Source organism: Eumetopias jubatus, unplaced genomic scaffold, assembly GCF_037043125.1.
Source record: "Eumetopias jubatus isolate StellerSeaLion01/CBP00866 unplaced genomic scaffold, mEumJub1_p1.0 scaffold_7, whole genome shotgun sequence".
In the NCBI taxonomy this organism is placed as follows: domain Eukaryota; kingdom Metazoa; phylum Chordata; class Mammalia; order Carnivora; family Otariidae; genus Eumetopias; species Eumetopias jubatus.
In genome coordinates this window covers 5,915,890-5,935,617 of record NW_028274813.1, presented here as the reverse complement: position 1 = coordinate 5,935,617, position 19,728 = coordinate 5,915,890, and the positions used below count along the sequence as shown (strand labels likewise).

The 19,728-nt window shown below is 54.9% G+C and overlaps 1 protein-coding gene across 4 annotated transcripts in view; it reads right to left on the bottom strand.

The window, feature by feature from the left end:
* BCL11B (BCL11 transcription factor B) overlaps positions 1-19,728 on the bottom strand; it is a 91,292-nt gene that overhangs the window by 32,767 nt on the left and 38,797 nt on the right. For 2 of the 4 annotated variants that reach the window (XM_028099374.2, XM_028099378.2), the window contains exon 3: positions 17,888-18,100. The exons of the other annotated variants lie outside the window; for them this stretch is intronic. In XM_028099374.2, the coding sequence (XP_027955175.1) occupies positions 17,888-18,100 (213 nt within the window). The remainder of the gene's footprint in view (positions 1-17,887; positions 18,101-19,728) is intronic. 4 annotated transcript variants of the gene reach the window in all.

The following is a 19,728-nucleotide window of genomic DNA, read 5'->3' as shown; positions in this document are numbered from 1 at the left end:
GGAACATACTGCCCTGGGTAGTCTGGCCCGGCCTGGCGGGGGCAACCTTGGCCTCAGGCTGGCCGGCACCCACTGCTCCAAGCAGCCGAACCACAGGACGGCCCAGAGGTGCAGGAGGTGGCTGGCGGGAGGCTGGAGGTGGGACCCCGGGAGACCGCAGCCTGCAGGAGAGCTGGCAGCCCTAGGGCTGAACTGGCCAGGTCGACCATCCCCTCTGCCTCTTTCAAGTCAGTGACCCCAAGCCAGAACCCTGCCTTCTCCAACACCTGCCTGCAAAAACACACAACAGCAGTCTGCCCTGGAGGGGGCAGGCTGACGTTCGGAGGGTCAGCCATCACCTCTACAACTGCCACACTTTAGCCGAGGCCTCCCCCACACAGTGGTCCAGAGACAGGCTCACAGACACTGTCTCCAGGGGCTGAGGAAACAGCGTGGGGCGGTGTCTTCTCTCCCCCCCATTTCCTCAGAGAAAAGGCATGCCGGGATGGTCAACTTCCCGGCCGGTGTGACGGGTCAGTCGGGGCTGCCTCACCTGCTCACTTGAGGTGCCCAGGCCCGACCCAGGGGACAGAGGTGCTGCGATCGACTAGTAATGTCTGCCACGGGTAGAGGAGGAAGTACTGGAGGTGTCCATGCTGTCTCCACCCCCGACCCTACGGCATCTCAGGACCACAGCACCCCCTTCCTTCTGAGAGAAACAAAGAACAGACATAACAAGGGTTGTAGAAGACAGGAAAGCTGGAAGAGCTAGTCCACAAGAGCGGCTGAAACCAGGAAGGGGAGGAAGACAGCTCTTTTCCATAAATCTCTGGGCTTTTTGAGCCACAGTAAATGCAAGGGCAGCATATTCAGGTCCACCTTGCCTGCAGAGGTGTTTACTGAGAAGGCTCTCTCCAGGGAGAAGTTACTGAGAACAGATTTCTCTACTGGGCTAGCCAGCTCTCCGGCTCCAGCCCCTTTGTTCTAGACCTGGGCCCCCAAGGAGCCCAAGCAGCCCGCACCTGAAGACCAAGAAGCTGGTATCTCGAGGTCTGGGCCCATGGCAAGGTGTAGAGGGCCATCTGAGGAAAGAAAGAGATACAGGCCAGCACACTGGAAAGCTGGTGCCTGGCAGGGAACTCCAGATGGCCCAAGCAGAGACACTGAGGGCAGAGCTTCTCACTGGGGACCAGAATGCCTCCGAAATCAAAGCCAGGCACGTACTGCAGCCCCAAAGAGCAGCTCACACTGGACCAGAAGGCGTGTCTTAGACACTCCCGAACCTGGGGTCTCCACATCCAGGATGTGGGAGGACCCCAAGGTGGGAGGGAGCCCAGCCCTCACCACCACCCGCTTAGCTCAGCGGCATGCAGTGTTGCAGACCCCTGGGTCACCGCAGCGAACATGCCTTCTCCTCTACCTACTGCGACAACTGTCATCATGAGATCAGCAAGAGCTCCCCTTGCCGGGGCCTTCCGTGCGCCAGGCCCCATACTGAGCACTGGACACACCTGCAACCTGAGGAACACCATCATCTCCCTTCAGTGAGGGACCTGGCCTCCAAGACGGAGGGGAAGGGCCACAGTCCCCCAGTGAGGAGGGGGCAGAGCCAGAGCCACACCAGGCCCGGCAGCATCCCGGCAGGGCTTTCTGCCCACCAGGCTCTGCCTCTGAAAACACCCTCAGGGCAGCCTGTGTGCACCCAAAGGAGTAAGGATCCCGGGAAGCTCAGGAAAGCCCATGGTTACACTCAAGTGTCATTTGGGCACCTCGCTCCCTCCTGGTCCTGTGCACCTTTCTCTGCTACCTGACCCTTTCCAAAGCACCCCAGAGCAACCGGCCACAGAGCCTGGTCCCTGACGTTCATGCACACACACACACACACACACACACACACACACACACACACACACTTCCTCCCGGACACGTGGGTCCATCACTATTACTCCCCTGACCTCCTTAACGTAAATGAACGTGCCAACGTGGGGGTCTCAGGGCTCTGACATGCTGGCCCACCTCCTACCCACTCTCTGGAATCCCCCGCTGCTGGTCCCATCATTCTAAACCCTTGCTTATTTTCCGGGAAACTTAATGAGTGAACAAATTCTGCTTTCCAGCCCCTGCTTCTCATAAGCTACACGGGCTTTTACTTCTTATAAAAAGAGTAAACTTCAACTTAATAGAAGTAAATGAACTTGAAGACCTGCCTACCCCAATCCTCCCCCCAAATCCCCCCAAAAAAGTGATGGTTCCAAACTCCGAAACCACACTTTGTATCCAATTCCAAATCCAAGAGCCTGTCCCCTTCCGATCAATGACTTCCACTGTTCTGATGTGGCCCACTCACCTTCTGTCCTCCTCAGATACATCCCTCAGCACTGCTCCTCCTACGGGAGGATTCACCTGAGTGGTGGGCAGGACGGAGCATCTTGCTGAATAAAGAGAAGCAAAAGCAAAATGGAACTCCCAAAAAGGCTAAATTTCCAAAACTCAAGTGCACACCCAAAGCAGGAGAGACCGAACTCCGGGTTGGTCTGACAGCTGTGTCTTGCAGAGCTCCGAGTCTCAGATTTCTTAAACACACAAAGCTGCAGTTTCCCAGAGGACATTCCCTCCCTCCCTGCCCCCTGGCAAGCTGCATCTGGGGCCAAAGGTCAGCCCACCTGTGGCCCAGGCCTGGTAGGTCTCGCTGACCCCAGCCTCCCGGCACTCTCCCACTTCCCCGGCGCGCCTGGCTGCCTTACCCCAGAGCAAGAAGTCTCTGGGTCTGTCCCCTCCCCACCAGTGACACCTCCCTGCCTGGGTCCTCAACTTGGTTATTGGACGTTTCTGGGAAGGATACGGTAACACCAAATCTATAGACCAGTTTCTTTGAGGGAACAAAACCTAGCCTGTCTGCACCCTCACCTGGGCAGGACACTCACCATGAAGAGGGAACCCCGGGATTCTGTGCCAGGGTCAGGCAGACATGGAGCAGGGAACCCACTTCACTCCCATCTGCTTCCAGGTCCCATGAGCAGACAGACGTGGAACCTTTTCAACTGGACATTAATCATTCCCAGCAATTAGATACCCAAGACCTTGCAGAGGGAACGGAGGAAGCCCCGAGGCGCTAGACGGCAAGGCTCCCTGACTTAGGTGCTCCTGCATAAAGGGAAACAGAGGTCCTGGGTCTGCTCTCAGGTGCTGCATGCAAGGCCGCACAGCAATCAGACTGCAGAGGCTAGCGACGCACAACGCCCAGTGGACTGTCAGCAATGAGGTATAATTGAAAGGATTAACATGAATGCGATGTTTCCCTTCCAAAAATTCAAGGAACGCCACAACGACTCTCATCTGGGCTGGTATGACTCATGTTTTTAATAGAGGAACTTAATTTTCACTTCTGAGGAATTTGGACTCAGGGAAACATTGTCTAAGAAGTGTTCATTTTACTCCACCGACAGTAAGTTGCAACACCCCTAAAGGTCCCCAGTCTGTCCCCTGTCTCCCAGAGCCCACTGTGAGCCACAGGAGGGGTCCTCCGCGGGCCTGCCCAGGGCATGAGGTCTCAGGGGAAAGTGTGGGGTCTGAGGTCAGCCAGGCAGGTCCTGACTCAGTGTGGTGGCCTGTGGCCAGGGACCTGCCTGTCTCTAGGACACTGCTCGAGCCATGCCCACTCAAAGGCAACTGGCAATGCTGCACAGGGGCCTGGGCCGGGCATGCTCTGTGAGCAGGACAGGAGGCTGTCCACCAGTATGAAGGATGCAAGGGCACAGCTGGCCGGGCGCCTTCCTCCTGATCTGGAAGGCTCCAGACGACACAGCCCCCAGTGGCTGCTGGAGAGGTACACCCCATCATCCCGACCCTATGGCATCCTCCTCCCCGCAGAGCTGGCCCCCAGGAGACTGAGCCCTAGGACAGAGTCCTCCCTCTGCTCAAGGCCTGGTCCTCACACTGGGCACTGGTCAACAAAACCAAGGCTCAGAGGTCAGAACAACCTGTCGCCAGCCCCAGCTGCCCAGTTGGTGGAGGTGATGAGACATCACAGGAGCCCCAGCAATGCCCGTCCCCTCCCAGACCCCTCCCTCCTGGCAGAGTCAGCGCGCCCACCTCCACCTCCCTGCCTGGAGTCCCCACAGAGACCCTGCCTCCCACAGCCGTCCCAGCTGGGCACACTCTACTCCGGATTCTGATGAGTGTCAGGTTTTACATAAAAACTGAACCCAGGATGAGCATCTGGGGTGCAGACTTCTCGAAGCAGCAGTACCAGGCAAGACCGTTTTTCTACCTCTTTACCTTCCCAGATGTATCTACTTATTTACACGGCCCCCAGCAGGACCCCAGCGCACACGTGCTTCCAGCTGATGGCTGCTGGGTCCTGAGGGGGAAGCGGGATCGTGGGGGCCAAGAAGCTTATTCGAGGCCACAGCTCCCAGGCCCTGTCTTCACCGTGCTGAAGAGCCCTGCAGGTGAGAGTTTCCCAATCGAGCATGCCAGGAGGGAGGATGCGCCAAAATACCACTGCCCCTGGGACGCTCGTCACTGCGTCCTGGCAGCTCGGTCACCTGGCCGACCACCCAGCAGGATGTCCCTCCTGAGTGCTGCACGCCGCTCACCAAGGCTTCCACCGGACCCCACAGTGCCCAGGACGCCACCCACGACCCCCACCCCCACCCTGCAGTGAAGAACAGACATCCAGATCCCCTCCCCAACTCCTCCCCACCTCTGCTCCGGCCAAGGGAGAGGCACTCATTTATAAGTTGCAGATAATGTCACCCACCATTCATCCAAATGTGTCACTAACATCCCATTAGACTGCAATTATTTTTTAATTAAAACTAAGAAAACTGGCATGCCTGTGCCGACTTTATGCATCTGTTATGGGTTAAAATAGCTTTTAAAAAATGTTTCGGAGACCGCAGTCTATTGTGGCCGCGGCCTCTGCCAAAGAAAACGCAAGCTTGCTTATTTTCTCCATGGGGTGCAACAGCGCCTGTGTGTGCCGGAACAGAATCGGCTGGCCGTGAAAAGAATTCTAAATAAAACACAAACATGGAATTTGGCAACGCCACAGAAGCAAGCTTAAGACTAATTCCAGCATGCGGACGGCTCTCACATAGTAAGTCTGGCTCCAGCATAAATGAAACCAGGCACTGTAAAATACCAAGCAAGTTGGGAGTTTCAACTTAAAGGGACAGAACGCTGGTTCCAGGTATGAAAGCTTATTAAGCCGGCTTGCGCTGGCTCCATAAATCCATAGGTTATTAGCTGTTTGCTTCCAGCCAATCCCTCCTTAAAGAGATGCATATTAAGAGAGAGCACAACAAATGAAAACCATCACTTTGCACTTGACTTTTAGTGCAGCGGTTCTGAAAATACGGCGCTCATTACCTCAATTAGAGGAGAAACGACTTTCTGAAACCTCAAATACCCACAAACCTGAAGGCGAGGAAGGAAGATGGGGCAGAGAGGCCAAGGGATGCCAGGTAAGACTGTCCCATCCCCATCGGAAGGATGAAAAGGACCCCTGAAAACCAGACTTGTCAGGAGGTGGGACTCAGCCACCAGGGGAAAAGCCACGTGGAGGCTAGAATACCTCCACCCAGGGAAACAGCAATGATAATGACTGTGATAGTAATAATTATAGTTATAATGACAATAAAAATGTTATAGTAATACCTGCCACTACTCACCACCTTTATACACCAGCCGCTGCTGAAGGTGGTCGTAATGGAACTGGGAACGGTTTTTAAGGATAATGAAACAGTTAAGGACCCTGAAGTCAGACTGCCTCAGTTTCCCAATCTATAAAATGGGAATGCCGGTGCCTTCCTTGCAGAGTTGGGCTGAGGGATAGTGAGGACGAAGCCCACACTAAATGTTTCGCCAAGTGCTACCCATCCCACTAAGTTGCGGCCACCTCATTTTATAGACCAGGAAACTGAGGCTCCTAAAGGCTAGGTCACTCACCGAGGTCAAAGAGCTGGTCAGTGTCAGAGCCGGGATTTCAGACCAGACACCTAGCTCCAAAGCCAGTGTTCCTCACGCACGCACTCCTGGGTGGGTCACACCAGCACTAGCCACGTTTTCCAGGACTATGAACTGTGGGCTATCTCTGAGGCTGGGGTAGACAAGGGGATGTATCTTCCCCTAGAAGGTAGTGAGAAGACAAATTCATCCCCAGAGAGAGATTCGCCCTCAAAGCCTCTCAGCAAGCTTTGGTACCTGCACAGCGCAATCCAGGGAGAATTACAAAGTTCAGGGAGGAAAATAATCGAAGGGCCTCTACCATAAACACCCTGCACTGGGCAGGGGGGAGGTGACCCTGCTGTGCTGATAATTCCCCCACGCCACCATACACATGCATGCACACATGCGCACACACACACACACACACACACACACACACCAGACACGCTCACGTGAACACTCACCTGTACAAACACCTAATACACATGAACGCATGCAGGTGCATGTACCCCCACACATGCTCACATATACACATGTACAAATACATGCACACACGTGCATATTCACATACCCACACACATATGCATGCACGCTCACATGTACACACATACACACACACTATACACACACACAAATACACTCACATGTAAACACACAAACACACAGGGCCTTTCATTACAGGGTCTGTGCCAGGCCCAAGGACCCTGGCAGAGGCAATGGGAAAAACCAGGGAGAAAATTACATGAGGCAATGTTTGGCTTCAAATAAAAAAGCCATGGAATGTTTTCCCTCCAGTCTTGGTTATTTCTTGCAGGTCCACTCAGACCCGGATCATGCGGGGATGGCAAGGCATCTCAGCCTTGCCCAGAAGGAACCCCCAACCGCCCTGGCCCCCAAGGTGAACCAGCTGCAGTCCGCCCAGTGCTACCAGCCACCCGAGCAGGTGTGACGAGGACGCCTCAGGCAACCAGCACCCATGGGGGCCACAGTCGGTCTGCTCATGGCCACTCCTCCGTGGAATACACACTCAGCACAACAGGGCCCAGGCCTGGGTCCTGGCACTCTGACTCCACCACCACCCTGCTCTGCAAGCTTGGCAACATCACTCTCCAGTGGGCTCCGAGCTGCTCTTCCTGAAAAGATGCACATCTTAGAAGATGCAGACTAAAAATACTCCTGGCTTCTCAGAGCCAGTTTACAAAAATAATTATATTTTCCTTAAGAAAATAGATTAGAGGCAAGTATGTGTCCGGCTATTTTTAGTCCCTATTCAACTCTGCTAATTTTCTCTCATAATAATCACTGCAGACTTTTTTTTTAAAGCCACCCCCCCCCCGACCCCGTTAATAATTGTGTTCTGACTTGGCCCAGGGCAGGACTTGGGGCGGGGGGAGGGCCCACACAACCTTCCATAACACACAGAGATCTGAGTTTTGCCCCAAGATGACGACATCTGAATATCACTGGGACAAGGAACATCTGGCCATCTTATTGGAGACCCGCTCCAGGCTCAACACGGTATACTTTTGGGGGATGCCCTGCATATACCTGAACCCAAACCTGGGTGGTTCACAGAGGACATCAAACTGGGGTTCCTGCCCTGAAGGGGCCTACAATCCAGCAAGGGTTATATTGTGGGTTGAATGGTGGCCCCCCCCAAACGCCATGTCCATAACCAAATCCCTGAAATCTATGACTGTGACCATATTTGGAAAAAGGATCACAGCAGAGGTAATTAAGTTCGGGATCTGAGATAAGATCATCCTAGATTAGCCGGGTTGAGCTCTAAATGGAATGACAATTGTTCTTTGAGTTTTCCTTGTCTGCGAGAGGAGAAGACAGGCCCCAAGGATGAGGCCATGACCACAGAGAGAGAGCTAGAGGATACGGTCACAGCCAAGGAACGCCAGGAACCACCAGAAGCCGGAGGCGGCCAGGAACAGATTCCCCCCCCCGGAGCCTCTGGAGGGAGCACAGCCCTGCCGACACCTTGAGTTTGGACTTGTGGCCTCACAGAAACATGAGGTGACAAATTTCTGTTGTTGGAAGTCACACCCCGCCCCCCGGTCTGTGGTCATTAGCTGTGGCAGCCCTAGGAACGAAGACGGGACAACAGAAACCACAGCCGCACAGAATAACGCTAACTGCAGTCCCACGTTACTCTCCCTCTGGCACAAAGGACCCGAGGCCACGCAATCACAGAGGCTGACCCAGGAAGTCACCCTACAGTCCAACTCAGGATGCCCCCTCTCCAACTCCTCCCAGCCCGGCTGGGAAGGCAAGGCCTGCATGATGCTCCCCAGGAGACAGGGACCCAGAGAGGCTCGGAGAGGGGCGGGACCCAGGACACCAGCCGGCTCACCCTTGCTCCCAGGTGTTCCCCCTCTGAAGTATACAGCTCTTTCTGCTGACCCGAGCCCAAACCAACACCCTAGGGACACAGGAGAAAGGAAAGTGAAAATTGTCCACTTGCAGAATCTTCTTCCCCAAACTCTCAAGTTAGCAAAATGTTTAGCTGACTGCTAAAAATCAGCAGCCTGGGAGACAGGCCGTTGCTGGGAAGCACTTAGGAGAGACGCAAGAGGCCCTTACCCCAGGGTGAGACCCTCAAAGGAAACGTACTGTGGGAGGTGGCCACTGGAGCCCGGCCACAAGTGTCACGTCTGAGCTCAGCAGAGCCGTGTCCCTTCCAGACTCTCACGTTCCACCACATGACTGGGGCCAGTGGTGGCCCACATCCCCGAGTCTCAGGAATCAGAGGAGAATGTGAAGAAACCGGGACTCTGGAGCACTGCAGCGGGAATGTAAAATGTGGCCACCGCTGAGGCAAACAGGTGGGCAGTTCCTCAGTAAGTCAGACACAGAATTACCATGTGGTCCAGCCATCCCACCGCTGGGTGTACACCCACAAGACCTGAAAGCAGGGTCTCGAACCAGTAGCTGCACACCCAGGTTCACAGAAGCACGGTTCACAGCGGCCACAGGGCAGGAACAAACAAGGGTCCATCCCAGGACGAATGGACAAACACAATGTGGTATATCCTCAAGACGGGATAGTACTCGGCCTTTCCAAGGAAGGACATCCTGACCTGGGCTACAACGCACATGAACCTTGAACTCGCTGTGCCCAGTGAAATGAGCCAGTCACAGGGGGAGAAATATCATCTGATACCACTTCAATGTGACACCCAGAGGACTCAAACTCACAGGGACAGTAAGGGGGAAATGGGGAGTTAGCGTTTCTTGGGGATAGAGTTTCAGTTTGGGGGAACGAGAAAGTTCTGGAGATTGATGGTGGTGGTGGGAGAACACACCACAACAGAAATGTACTTAATGTCACGAACTGTGCACCTAAAAGTGGTTAAAAGAGTAACTTTTGTATACTTTCCCATGACAAAAAAAAAAAAATCCAAGAGACCTATCCTCACACCACTGAGAAAGCATCCGTGGAGACGGTGCACACAGAGCCCAGGGTGCACGGTAGGCTCTCATGCAATGGCTCCTTTTACTATCAAATCAAGACTTGGAGGCACTTGTTAATAAGGCATGAGGAAACTCGAGAAGAGGGTGCATCAGGGGGGCTGGCTAAGTACAGCTCTGAGGGCCGACTCATGCACCCCATGAGCCTGTCCCATCAGCCATTCCTCACACCCTATTAACAAAGGCAGTAATTAAAAATGTCTGGGCTTCATGAAGAGATTCCAAATGCCCAGTCTCCGAAGGTAGTGGCTCTGTTTTTGCATTAACCTCTTTCAAGAAGTCCTGAACCCTCTGACTCCTTCCGCGGAAATCATCAAGTAGCGACCTTCTTATTATCCAGGGCTGGGGACAGGCCTGCAGTACCCTGGGGCTCCCACTCACACCTGCCAGGTAGAAGGCCAGCAGTAGGGCTGTCTGGGAGCCAGAGAGCAAGGACAGGAACAGGCTGTGTCTGCCAGACCCAAGGAGACCCGGGTTCAAGCCCCACGTCTGCTGTCCACAGGCTGTGCAATTTCAGATACATTCCACCATCTCTCTGGTGTGTCTCCTCACCTGTGAGCTCTAGACTAGGTTACTGCCTAAGAAAGAAGGTGCTGGGAAGACAATATCTAGGAAGGCCCCGCAGAGGGCCTGACACATGGTGGGGGCACAGAAATGGTAACCTGACCGTAACCTGGTGGCCCCATTGCCAAGTCTAAGAAAGACCCTGGTGCGAGAGTTAGCCACGGCCAATGCTTCCTCCCGAATTGACCACACACCATGGTCACATGCCGGCCCCTAAGGAGGGGCCTGAAGCAATGAGGAGGCAACAGCCCCCCTCAGGTGTGAGATCAGGCTATGTGTGAAATCCCACCCAGAGGGACCCCTGCCCACCAAGGGTTTTTCCCCACTGATTTCTGGATGAAATTGGCCAGCGTTGATTATGTTTGGATAAACTATGTTTCATGGTTTAGACTATTTGGGTTTGATTGTGAAATATGTACAGCACACAGCCCCTCCGCCTTGCCTGGCCCTTGGGTTTAAAAAGTCAACTACATTTTGTCCCTCCCCCCAAAAAAAAAAGGCAACACCAAGAACACCTCGGGCTTTAAGGAGGACCAAAGTTTGTTTCTCTCCAGTGAAGAAAAATTGCTTCTAGGGGACTGCATACAAAAAATGAGGAGGCAGAGCACCGGTCTTGCTCAGTGGGTGGAGCATACGACTACTGATCTCAGGGTTGTGAGTTCAAGCCCTACGTTGGGCGTAGACATTACTTAAACATAAAATCTTAAAAACACACACACACAAAGTGAGGAGGTGATAAGAGCATTCTGTGTCTCTTCTTTCTCTTGCAGACATGAACACGACCTTTCCTGGGTCTTCACCGTCTACCAGCATTTCCTGAGCACCTCCGGGGAGGGCCGTGCCTGCCTGGGCTCTGGAAACCCAGCGATGTGGATTTACATGGACCTAGTAAAGGCTGTGGTGAGGCCAGCTACCAGGTCCCTGCCTCCCAGCCAGACCCCAGAAACCCAAGCTGAGGGCGATGAGATGAGAACACCTTTCCCGGTGCCCCAGGCCTCTTCTTCTATGCCAGAGTTCCCTTTGGTGGACTCTCGAGGGTTGGTTCTCTGTGTTCCCATAAGGTACTCACAACTTGGACCCCTCAGGAGCACCCCGAGCTGGAGGAGGCTCACTGGGTCAGCAGGACCTCTCCTGGCTGACACCCACATCCACGTCTGTCACTGGTCACATGCTGGAAGATTTCTGACCTCCGGCCTCACCTTCCCCATCAGGAAAACCCCAGAGGATCTGCAGGACTCTCGCTGCTCCTGGAAGCTCAGTCCTTTCAGTTTTCTTCTGCAGAGAAAGGCATTCCTGTGCAGCCCGACCACTGCGGCAAGAGCCCCGCTGAGCTCGTTCCCAGGCCCCTGCATCCTGCCCCAGATCATGCAGCAGCACGGCTGGCGAACGAAGACCACAGCGACCCTCCCAGGACCATGTGTGAATGTGGTCTGGCTTCCTACCACGAGCTGCATTTCCAGTGCCCCTGTTTGAGCCACTCTGTGAGCCCAGTGGGAAGCAGGAGGGGAGAGCTACAAGCCCTGAGCCCCAAGATCCTCATGAGCAAAAGGGGGGGCTGCCTCTTCTTAGGGGAGTTATGAGGATGGGGTGGCCTGAGCCAAGTGTGCATAGTGCCCAGAACAGTGCGGGCACACAGTAGGACTGCAGAAAACCCTGGCAAGTCACAGGAACAGTGACGGTGGTGATTTCCCAGGCAGCAAACTTGTAAAGAGATGGCAGCCAAGTCATTGTCATTGTCGGGCATCGGGCAGGGGGCACCCACGGCTTCTCAACAGCCCAGCTTCCTCCTCCTTGCCTCTCACACCTCCCGTTGCCTCTGCTTCCCCACATGCTGGTGCTCAGCTGCGGCCACCCCAATACAGTGGCCCTTCAGTGGAACTTCCAGTGCAGGGATGATGGGCAGGGACTTCTAATGTCTACATTTCACAGGGAAGGAAACTGAGGCTTGGGGAGAGGAGGTGGCTAGCCCAGAGTCACATATTCACACCCTGGCACCTTGAGGACAGGGACCAAGCACAGTCCCACCTCTGCAGCTTCCCACAGTGCCTCTAGCCCTCCCAGCATTATGTGTCCACAGTGACATTTCGTTTCAAACATGAATCCATGCACAGAGCCCTGAGATGGGGTGGGGCAGCCCGTGATCCAAGCACAGCCACAGAACATCTCAAACCTAGGACACATGGAGGCATGTTCCAACTGCAGATGGCAAAACCGAGGGTCCAAGGAGCTAAACGTGTGGGGCTCCTCAGGGCAAAGACTCTCTGCTGCCAAATCAGATTGTGGGCTTCATGTGGCTTCAGTTGGACAATGAGTCTCCTTCCCTAGTTTCTGGTCTGAACTCAAGTGGGGGTGATATGGTCTGGTGGGCAGAGCCTAAAGGGAACAGAGCCCGTGTCACAGTCTCCACCCCAGTGACCCATCTAGATCATGAAGGGGTTAGATGGGACGATCTCCTGGACCCCTGACCCTAGGTCAGTAGAGATGAACCAAATCAGCTGCAGGTCACCTGGAGGAAACCCGTTTCTGGACTACTCCACGTGGAGGGCCCCCAGGCTCCAGATTCCCTTCAAAGCTGCAGAACGTGGCCGCCTGCCCCGAGATCTCTGATGTCGGTGACCAGTGCTCGTTCTTCACATCCACTAACTGCTTTAAAGCGCTGCATCCAGCACTGCATTAAAAATTAATTACACATGCTATTTTATTGCCAGTGCATAATGTAATGAGCACCAGCTGTGCTAAACAGCCAAACTCCTTTTTAAGACAGCTATAAAAAAAAAAAAGAAAGAAAGAAAGAAAGAAAGAAAGAAACTGCACTTCCAAATGCCTCTCCTGTCAGAGCAGAAAAACAGCAACATCTTGTACGGATTTGAACAGAATTCTTTGATTTAGCTCTGCCTTCAGAACGTCTGAAGGGCCGGCTTGGAGTGAAATAGAATCTGGCATGGTTGCAGTGGTCTCCTCTCCCGGACGTTGCTGGGACCTCTTTTATCCAGGGACAGTCATGCTGGTAGGTGCCCCTGCGCCGCCCCACCCCCACCCCCACCGCAAGCAACACTGCACTCCTTCTGGTCCCCAGAAATGCGGTGCCCTTGGCCCTGTAGGTGCTGGAGCAGATATGACTTCCCGGACAGTGGACTTTCCTGGAGTCCTCCCAAGCCCTGCTGCCCTCTGCCACCTCCAGCAGCCTGGAGAGTCGGCTTCCTCCGTCCTGGGGGCCTTGCAGCACTCGGTGGCTTCTCCTGGTACTTCCCCCAATTATAAAAGGAGGCATCTGGGTTCTAAAGACAGGAGGTCCAGAGCAGCCTCTGCAGCGGTGTGATCCCAAAAAGCAGGCAGACACCAGAGCAGAATCCACCGAACAGGCATGCAAGGATCACCCTCGGGTTGTAAATGCCGAACCACCAGCCCCCTCAGCATTGTAGACATCGCAAGGCGTACAGATGACTCTTTAAATTTTTAATGACTCTCCTGAGAGCCCTTTTCCTCCAGTGAGCCAACCCCCATTGACACTGGGACCTGGTTAGCCCCAAAAGACTCACAGCAAACGCGACTTTGTGGAGGGAATCACAAGGGCACGTCTCGAACCTTCCCCGGACGGAGTGCTTCTGTCCACACACGTTCATCCACACTCACTTCTCTTCTTCTCCCACCCCCCATACTCACCCCTCCCTCCAGAGTCTCCACGGAGGCTCTCATGCCCTACTGGGGAGCCCCTGCACCCCCTGCACCAGAACAGAGGCGGTGCGCCCGTGGGGGCCTGGCGGGCGCTGCCATCTCGGCCAGCATCACCCTTTGGCTTCCCACTGATCCTCCGGTGTTAATCAAACCCAGTTCAGAATGAAACTACAGCGTGCTTCTTGTTCTGGTATGAAATGTGCAAAGCACAGACCATATCATTAACATAAAACTTCCAGAAATAAGGCCACTTTCCAGACAGACTGTATTAATTGCATCAAGCTTCCACAGCTAGGGTGGTCTAATCCACAGTGTCCCATTGGATGGCTCCGGTTATAAAAACCAACACAAATGAACACTGGGATATAATTGAAGGAGGAGTACATGATAGATTCTACTGTTACACCCTACTATTTACTTACAGGTATTCTTTTATCTTTATTGTCCCTTTAACCCATGCCAAGAAACCCCAGACTAGTTAAATAACACAGCAAGCAATTTCAGTAGAAAAGTAAATTGAATTTAACTTTACAAGATTGCCCTGTGATTTCAGCATCTACTAATGACTGCAACTGACTCCTTCTATTAAATCCAAACACTTCCACTTCCCCGAGCTGGGATCCTGTGTGTTCTTGCATGAGACCTTGAACTTCACCGAGCACATGTATTAATCACGGTAGCAGATGACCATTTGCGGCTTTTAAATATGCAATGAAGTTTCTAGGTTCCTTTTCCACCTCGCGATGCTGGTACATGATCTGAGCCAGCCAAGAAGCTAAATGCCTGTAAGAATGGAACCTGGAGATCGAGCCTGATATAAAATCTCAGACACGTAACTGTGTACTGTTATAAAACCCATTCTGCTCAAGCATGAATCAGAACTTCTACAGGGCTCACTTAGCATGAGGCACTGGTCTCAGCACCTGGCATATATGACTTCATCTGATCCTCAAAACAAGCTTTCAAGGCATAAACTATCATCACCCCCATTTTATAGGTGGGGAAACTGAGGAACAGGGAGGAAAACGACTTGCCCAAGGTCCCAAAACCATACAGAACAGCAGCCTTGACTCGGGCAGGGGATGCACTCTGATGACTGCCTGACAGTCATGGAAACCCTGGAATGGGGAAAGGTTCAGGGGAGCCAAAGCCCAGAGGTTTCCGAACCGGCCTCCGACCACCACACCCCTGCCCTGGGGACCTGAGCTAAGTCATGTGCCCAGTCATCCACAGCAGCCAGTAACTGAAACAGATCAATAGGATCTGTTTTAGAAGTCAAATGTGGAGTCTCATTTTTAAACGTTACGTATATATCACGTGATACATATGAACGTGTGTAGACGCATTTATATTTCTTATTACAGAAGAGGAAACAGCCCCAGAGAGGGAAAACAGCTTCTTCAAGGTCACCAGCCAGGTGGAGGGAGGGCCAGGATCACAGCCCGAGCTTCTCGACTCCACGGGCGCGCCGGATTAGTTCCTACACGAAATGTCTCAGGGAAGAAACTTCAGTTTCCAGGAACGCCCACACTCAAAGCCCTCCCAATATCTCAGCAGAGTCAAAAAGCAATGAAGAGCCCAAGTGCCTCCTCCCCACCCCACCGTGACCATCCGGAGGTCTGGGGTGGAGGTCCCGGGAGGCAGGGCTGTCCGGGACGCTGCCAGCCAGAGAGGTACACAAACACACAAACCTGTGTGGCTTGCTCCCCCATAAAAATCACATCTTTCTATAAATAACTGTGAATGCCTTCACGGGCATGCAATTAACCTGTGTGCAACATGGTTACTCCAGGGTTTTCCGTATTAATGTGAAGAGATAGGTTCAGTGCATCCTGATCTGAAAAGAGACAAAACAAAGTAAGGACGGTGGCCCCTCTCCGTCTTTACAGAGGACTGCTTCTTCCTAACGGGTTACTGCGAATTTAATGACTCCATTCCAACTACTGATTAAACAGGCACTAAAAACACTTCAGCAAACAGCCCAGTGCCAGGGACAGAAGCCACAAAGGGACAAAAAGCTCTGGAACAGGATATTTTCAGGTACTGAAACTGATCGGAAAGTACAGAGGGCCAACCTCAAGCAGGCTAAGTAACGGGGATCCAACACTGAGAGAGGGCAGCGCTGGGAATCGCTGCCCAAGAGCAGGCCTCCGAGGAGGGTCAGGAAGGGCAGTCCTAGAGACCCCAGGAACAGAGCCCACCCTGCCGCGCTCCCCTCCCTGGACACTGACATCAGTCTGGGGGCTGCTCGCGGACTCTAAGCCCTCATGGCATCAAGTTCTAAAATCCAAGAGGGCCTCTAAGCCAGATGAGCCAATGCCAGAGATGAAGCAGGTTCTGGATGACCAGCCAGGGTCAAATCCCACCTCTGCCCCTCCGCCCCCTTCCAGGAGTCCTCTCCGCAGGTCCCCGTTCCTGCGCTCCACATCTCCACCTGCAAGCTGCAGGAGGGCCGGACCCGTGGTGCCTGACTCCACCTTGGCTTGCACGGCGCCTGCAAATGAGGTGCCCAAGAAAGGGCTTTTCGTAAAAGAATGATTGGACGTGGGCTATGAGAACTCCACATCTCCGAGCCTCACTTTCTCATCTGGAAAGTGCGGAGAAGAGAACCTACCTCCTAAGGTCACTAGGGAGATTAAATTCAAGAATGCACACAAAAGGCCCAGTGCAATCCCGCACACAGTAGGCCCTCCACACGTGGTCCCTTGAAGGAAGGGGGTGGCACTGTGGCTGAGGGCAAGCGTGGTAGGACATGTTGCTACCAGAGCCAACAGAGGGTTAAGTGAAGCCCCGGGTGCACCTCTGCCAGGGAAATCATGTTTCTGTACCACAGAACTTGACAAGAGTCTAGTCAGAAACACTCAGGCTTATCTTTGATAGCGCGACCGCCCGCGTGGCTGCAGGGGTGCAGCACTAACTACAGGAAGCCACGAGAGCAGGGCAAGCACCCGGACGAAGCCGGCATCCCTCACTCAGCAAGCAGAGATCACAACGCAGCCCTACAGAGCTGGGATGGGAGCCCCAATCCCCCTGGGCGCTCGGGTGGCCCGGGGCAGGGAGTCGGCCGCTTTGCCTGTGGAGCCGACGCCTTCCTGGACAATTTTAGTCTTTGCTTTGTGCATTCACGGCATTAGCCCCAGTACCTATGATGCCGCCATACGCCACAGCAGGAGCTGCTGAAGGCCACAGGTCACCCGACCAGCAGGAAGGCCTAGGAGGCTCTTGCCCCTGGAGCTGGGGCTCCACTAGGGACCGTCCCTTGGGACAGCGTCAATTAAAGCAAAACCTGTCTCAGAAAGACAGTTTTCCCTTCACTACCCACATCAAGAGAAAGCCTGCAACGTGCCTGGTGACAAAGCTGGGACAAACTGAATCGGCCCCAGCTCTGCAACGGCCCCCCCAACCCCTTTCCCGGCCCCTGCCCGGAAACCAGGCCTCAGGGCGCTCACCACCACCTGTGTCTGTGTCAGCATCCTGGCACCAGGCCCTGAGCAGGAGAGGCCTGTGCCCACAAATTCCAGGGACGCCAGGCCACAGCAGGAGTTTGGGTTGTGTTTGGGAAGAGAGGTGGGGGGCGCTGTGCCGAGGCTGCCCGTCTGCCCACCTGTACGATGGGCAGCCACACAGACCTGCAGAGAGACACACAGCAGGGAGGTGTATGGCCCCACCCCACAGGCACCCCGCAAGGCTTCACCCCCTCCCACGGCCACAGCTGAAAGGTTCCTTCAGAGTGACTTTTTTGTCTCAAAGTTAATAGGCAACACATTCTGGCAAAGAGAAACTCAGCATTTTGGATGGCTCCGGCGATGTACACAGACAACTGGGGAGTCTTCCCCCCAGTGCTGTCGTCAGGGAGGGGGCAGTGACTGGGGTGGAGGGGTGGCAGTGGCAAGGGCAGAAGAAAACCTCAGATGTTAAGTGTTATCCAATTAAGCTTTAGCTAAACAGCCCAAAGAGATGAAATTTGGAAGCTGGAGAAATGCATTCCGGGAGTGAGACACTCAGAACGGGCGGAGGCGTCGGGGGAGCCTCCTGACCGATGGGGACAGGGGCACGTTGATGTGCTTCACCACTCCCTCTGTGCCCCCCCAAAATGCCTTTAGGGGTGGGACTGCACATCCCCCCTGGGGCCCCACCTTGCCCGGCCCACCTGGGAGAGGCAGCCGCCAGCTCGGCCCAGGGCACACCCCGCCATCCCTGGGAGCCCGCCCCCCCCCCGACCGCGGCCGTCTGTTACCTGACAACTGACACTGGCATCCAAAGGGAGCCTCCGTCTGACCCTCACCCTGAGTCCCGTCACCCGAGACTGGGCGCGCGCTGCAGCACGGCAGGGGGAAGCAGGGCGGCAGAGCGCCCAGGGTGCGCAGAGGTGGAGTGATCACGGATGAGTGAGGGTGGGAGGAGGCAGCTATGGGGGCCGTCGCTGGCAGCTGGGCAGGCCTGCACGGCCCTGGAGAAAAAACAATAAAAAAGACTGGTCAGTCGGGCCCTGGACCGTACAAGGGACCCGGGGTGTGGGGCAGGGGCCCGGGGCAGAGAGGGGTGCAGGCCACCCTTCCAGAGTGGGAGGCCCCAAGGTGCCAGGTCCTGCAGGGAAGGTGACTGGGCACAGGCAGGGAGCAAGAGGCCAGGGAAGTGGGTGGGGGGTCTCATGGGGTCCTCCTTCCACAGCTGCCAGGATGGGCTGTCTTGGGACCAGACTCCCATCCCTGGGGGGCGGGGGCAAAAGAGGTTGTCAGGACCCTTGAACCCAGGAAGCCCCCCACCCGCCAAGTGGAGGCTTCTGGAGTGTTCCAGAGCTGGCTCCCTTTGGGGATTCATTCCCAAAAACCTGGGCCACCCCCCTCTGGAGGAGCTGAGAGGCTCCAAGCCACCACCGTCTGCTACATCAGGTGGGCTGTTGGTACAGGCCTTTGGACACCTCAATCTACCTCCGAGCACCTGGGCACTGGGTAACCTGCGGGCCTGGCGGATGGCCAGCTGGTGTCTCTCTCCAGCCCACGGTCCTCCTCAGCAACCTGAGCATCAAGCACATAGCACACAAGCCCCAAGGCCTTTTGGAAGGCTTTAAACGCCCCCCCAACCACCCCCAAGAAAACCCTGGCACTGCCCAGCACCCCTCTTCACGCCTCAGGCCGGCGGGGGGCACCTCCCCCATCTGACAGCCAGGATGCAGGGCCAGGAGCTCTCTTGCCTCGGCCCAGCCCCACGGCCCGCCTCGACTCCCCAGCAAGGCCTGCGTTTGATTTGGCCGTTTATCTTAAATGGCTAAGAGACCACCAGGGCAAAAATCTGTGTGAAGCCCTTGCCAAAACCACAAGTGAAGAAGCCCAAATTCCCTGGGTAAATAATTGAGCGGGGAAGCATCAGAGAGACAAAAAGAAAACACCAACAAGACTAGGGCAGCTGGGCCCCCGGCCGGCTCTGCCAAGGAGGCCACCCGACGCCGCTCACCACCCCACACGGGCCTGCAGGGTGGGGGTCTGCCCACCTCGGGGCCCCACAAGGGATTCCCCCACCCAGGAGAGCCAGGGGGCCCCACAAGCCCACTTCCGGCCAGGATCCTGTCAGGCCCCCTCCTGAGTGAGCCTCCCAACATGCCCAGGGGACAGGGCCTGGGAGACACACTACAAAGACCAGCAAACCGATGACGTGACCAAAGCCCCACCAAACCCAGGCCGCCTGGCTCCAGAACCAGGCCTCTTCCACTACGGCACCTGCCTCTACAAACCGGGTGTTATCCAGGGCCTTTCAGAAGACCTGCAAATGTCCTGCCAAGAAGCCAAAGCCCCTGAAGACCTTGCAGGAGGCAAGGCTTGGGGCCCGGGGCGTGGCTGAGCCCATGACAGCCCCAGAAGGGAGGCATGGCCAGTGACCCCACACAGTTCCAGCCACAGACTCAGTGCTGGCCCCCATGTAAAGTCGACACCCAAGGCCAGTGTCTCTGTCTCCTCCTGGAAACCTGCCCTGGCCAGTCCTCTCCTAAATCCCTGCCCCAGCACTGGACACTGCACATTCAGTCCTGTCTGCATCCGCCTGCCTTTCACACCGTGGAAGGCTCCTGGACACGGCTTTGTG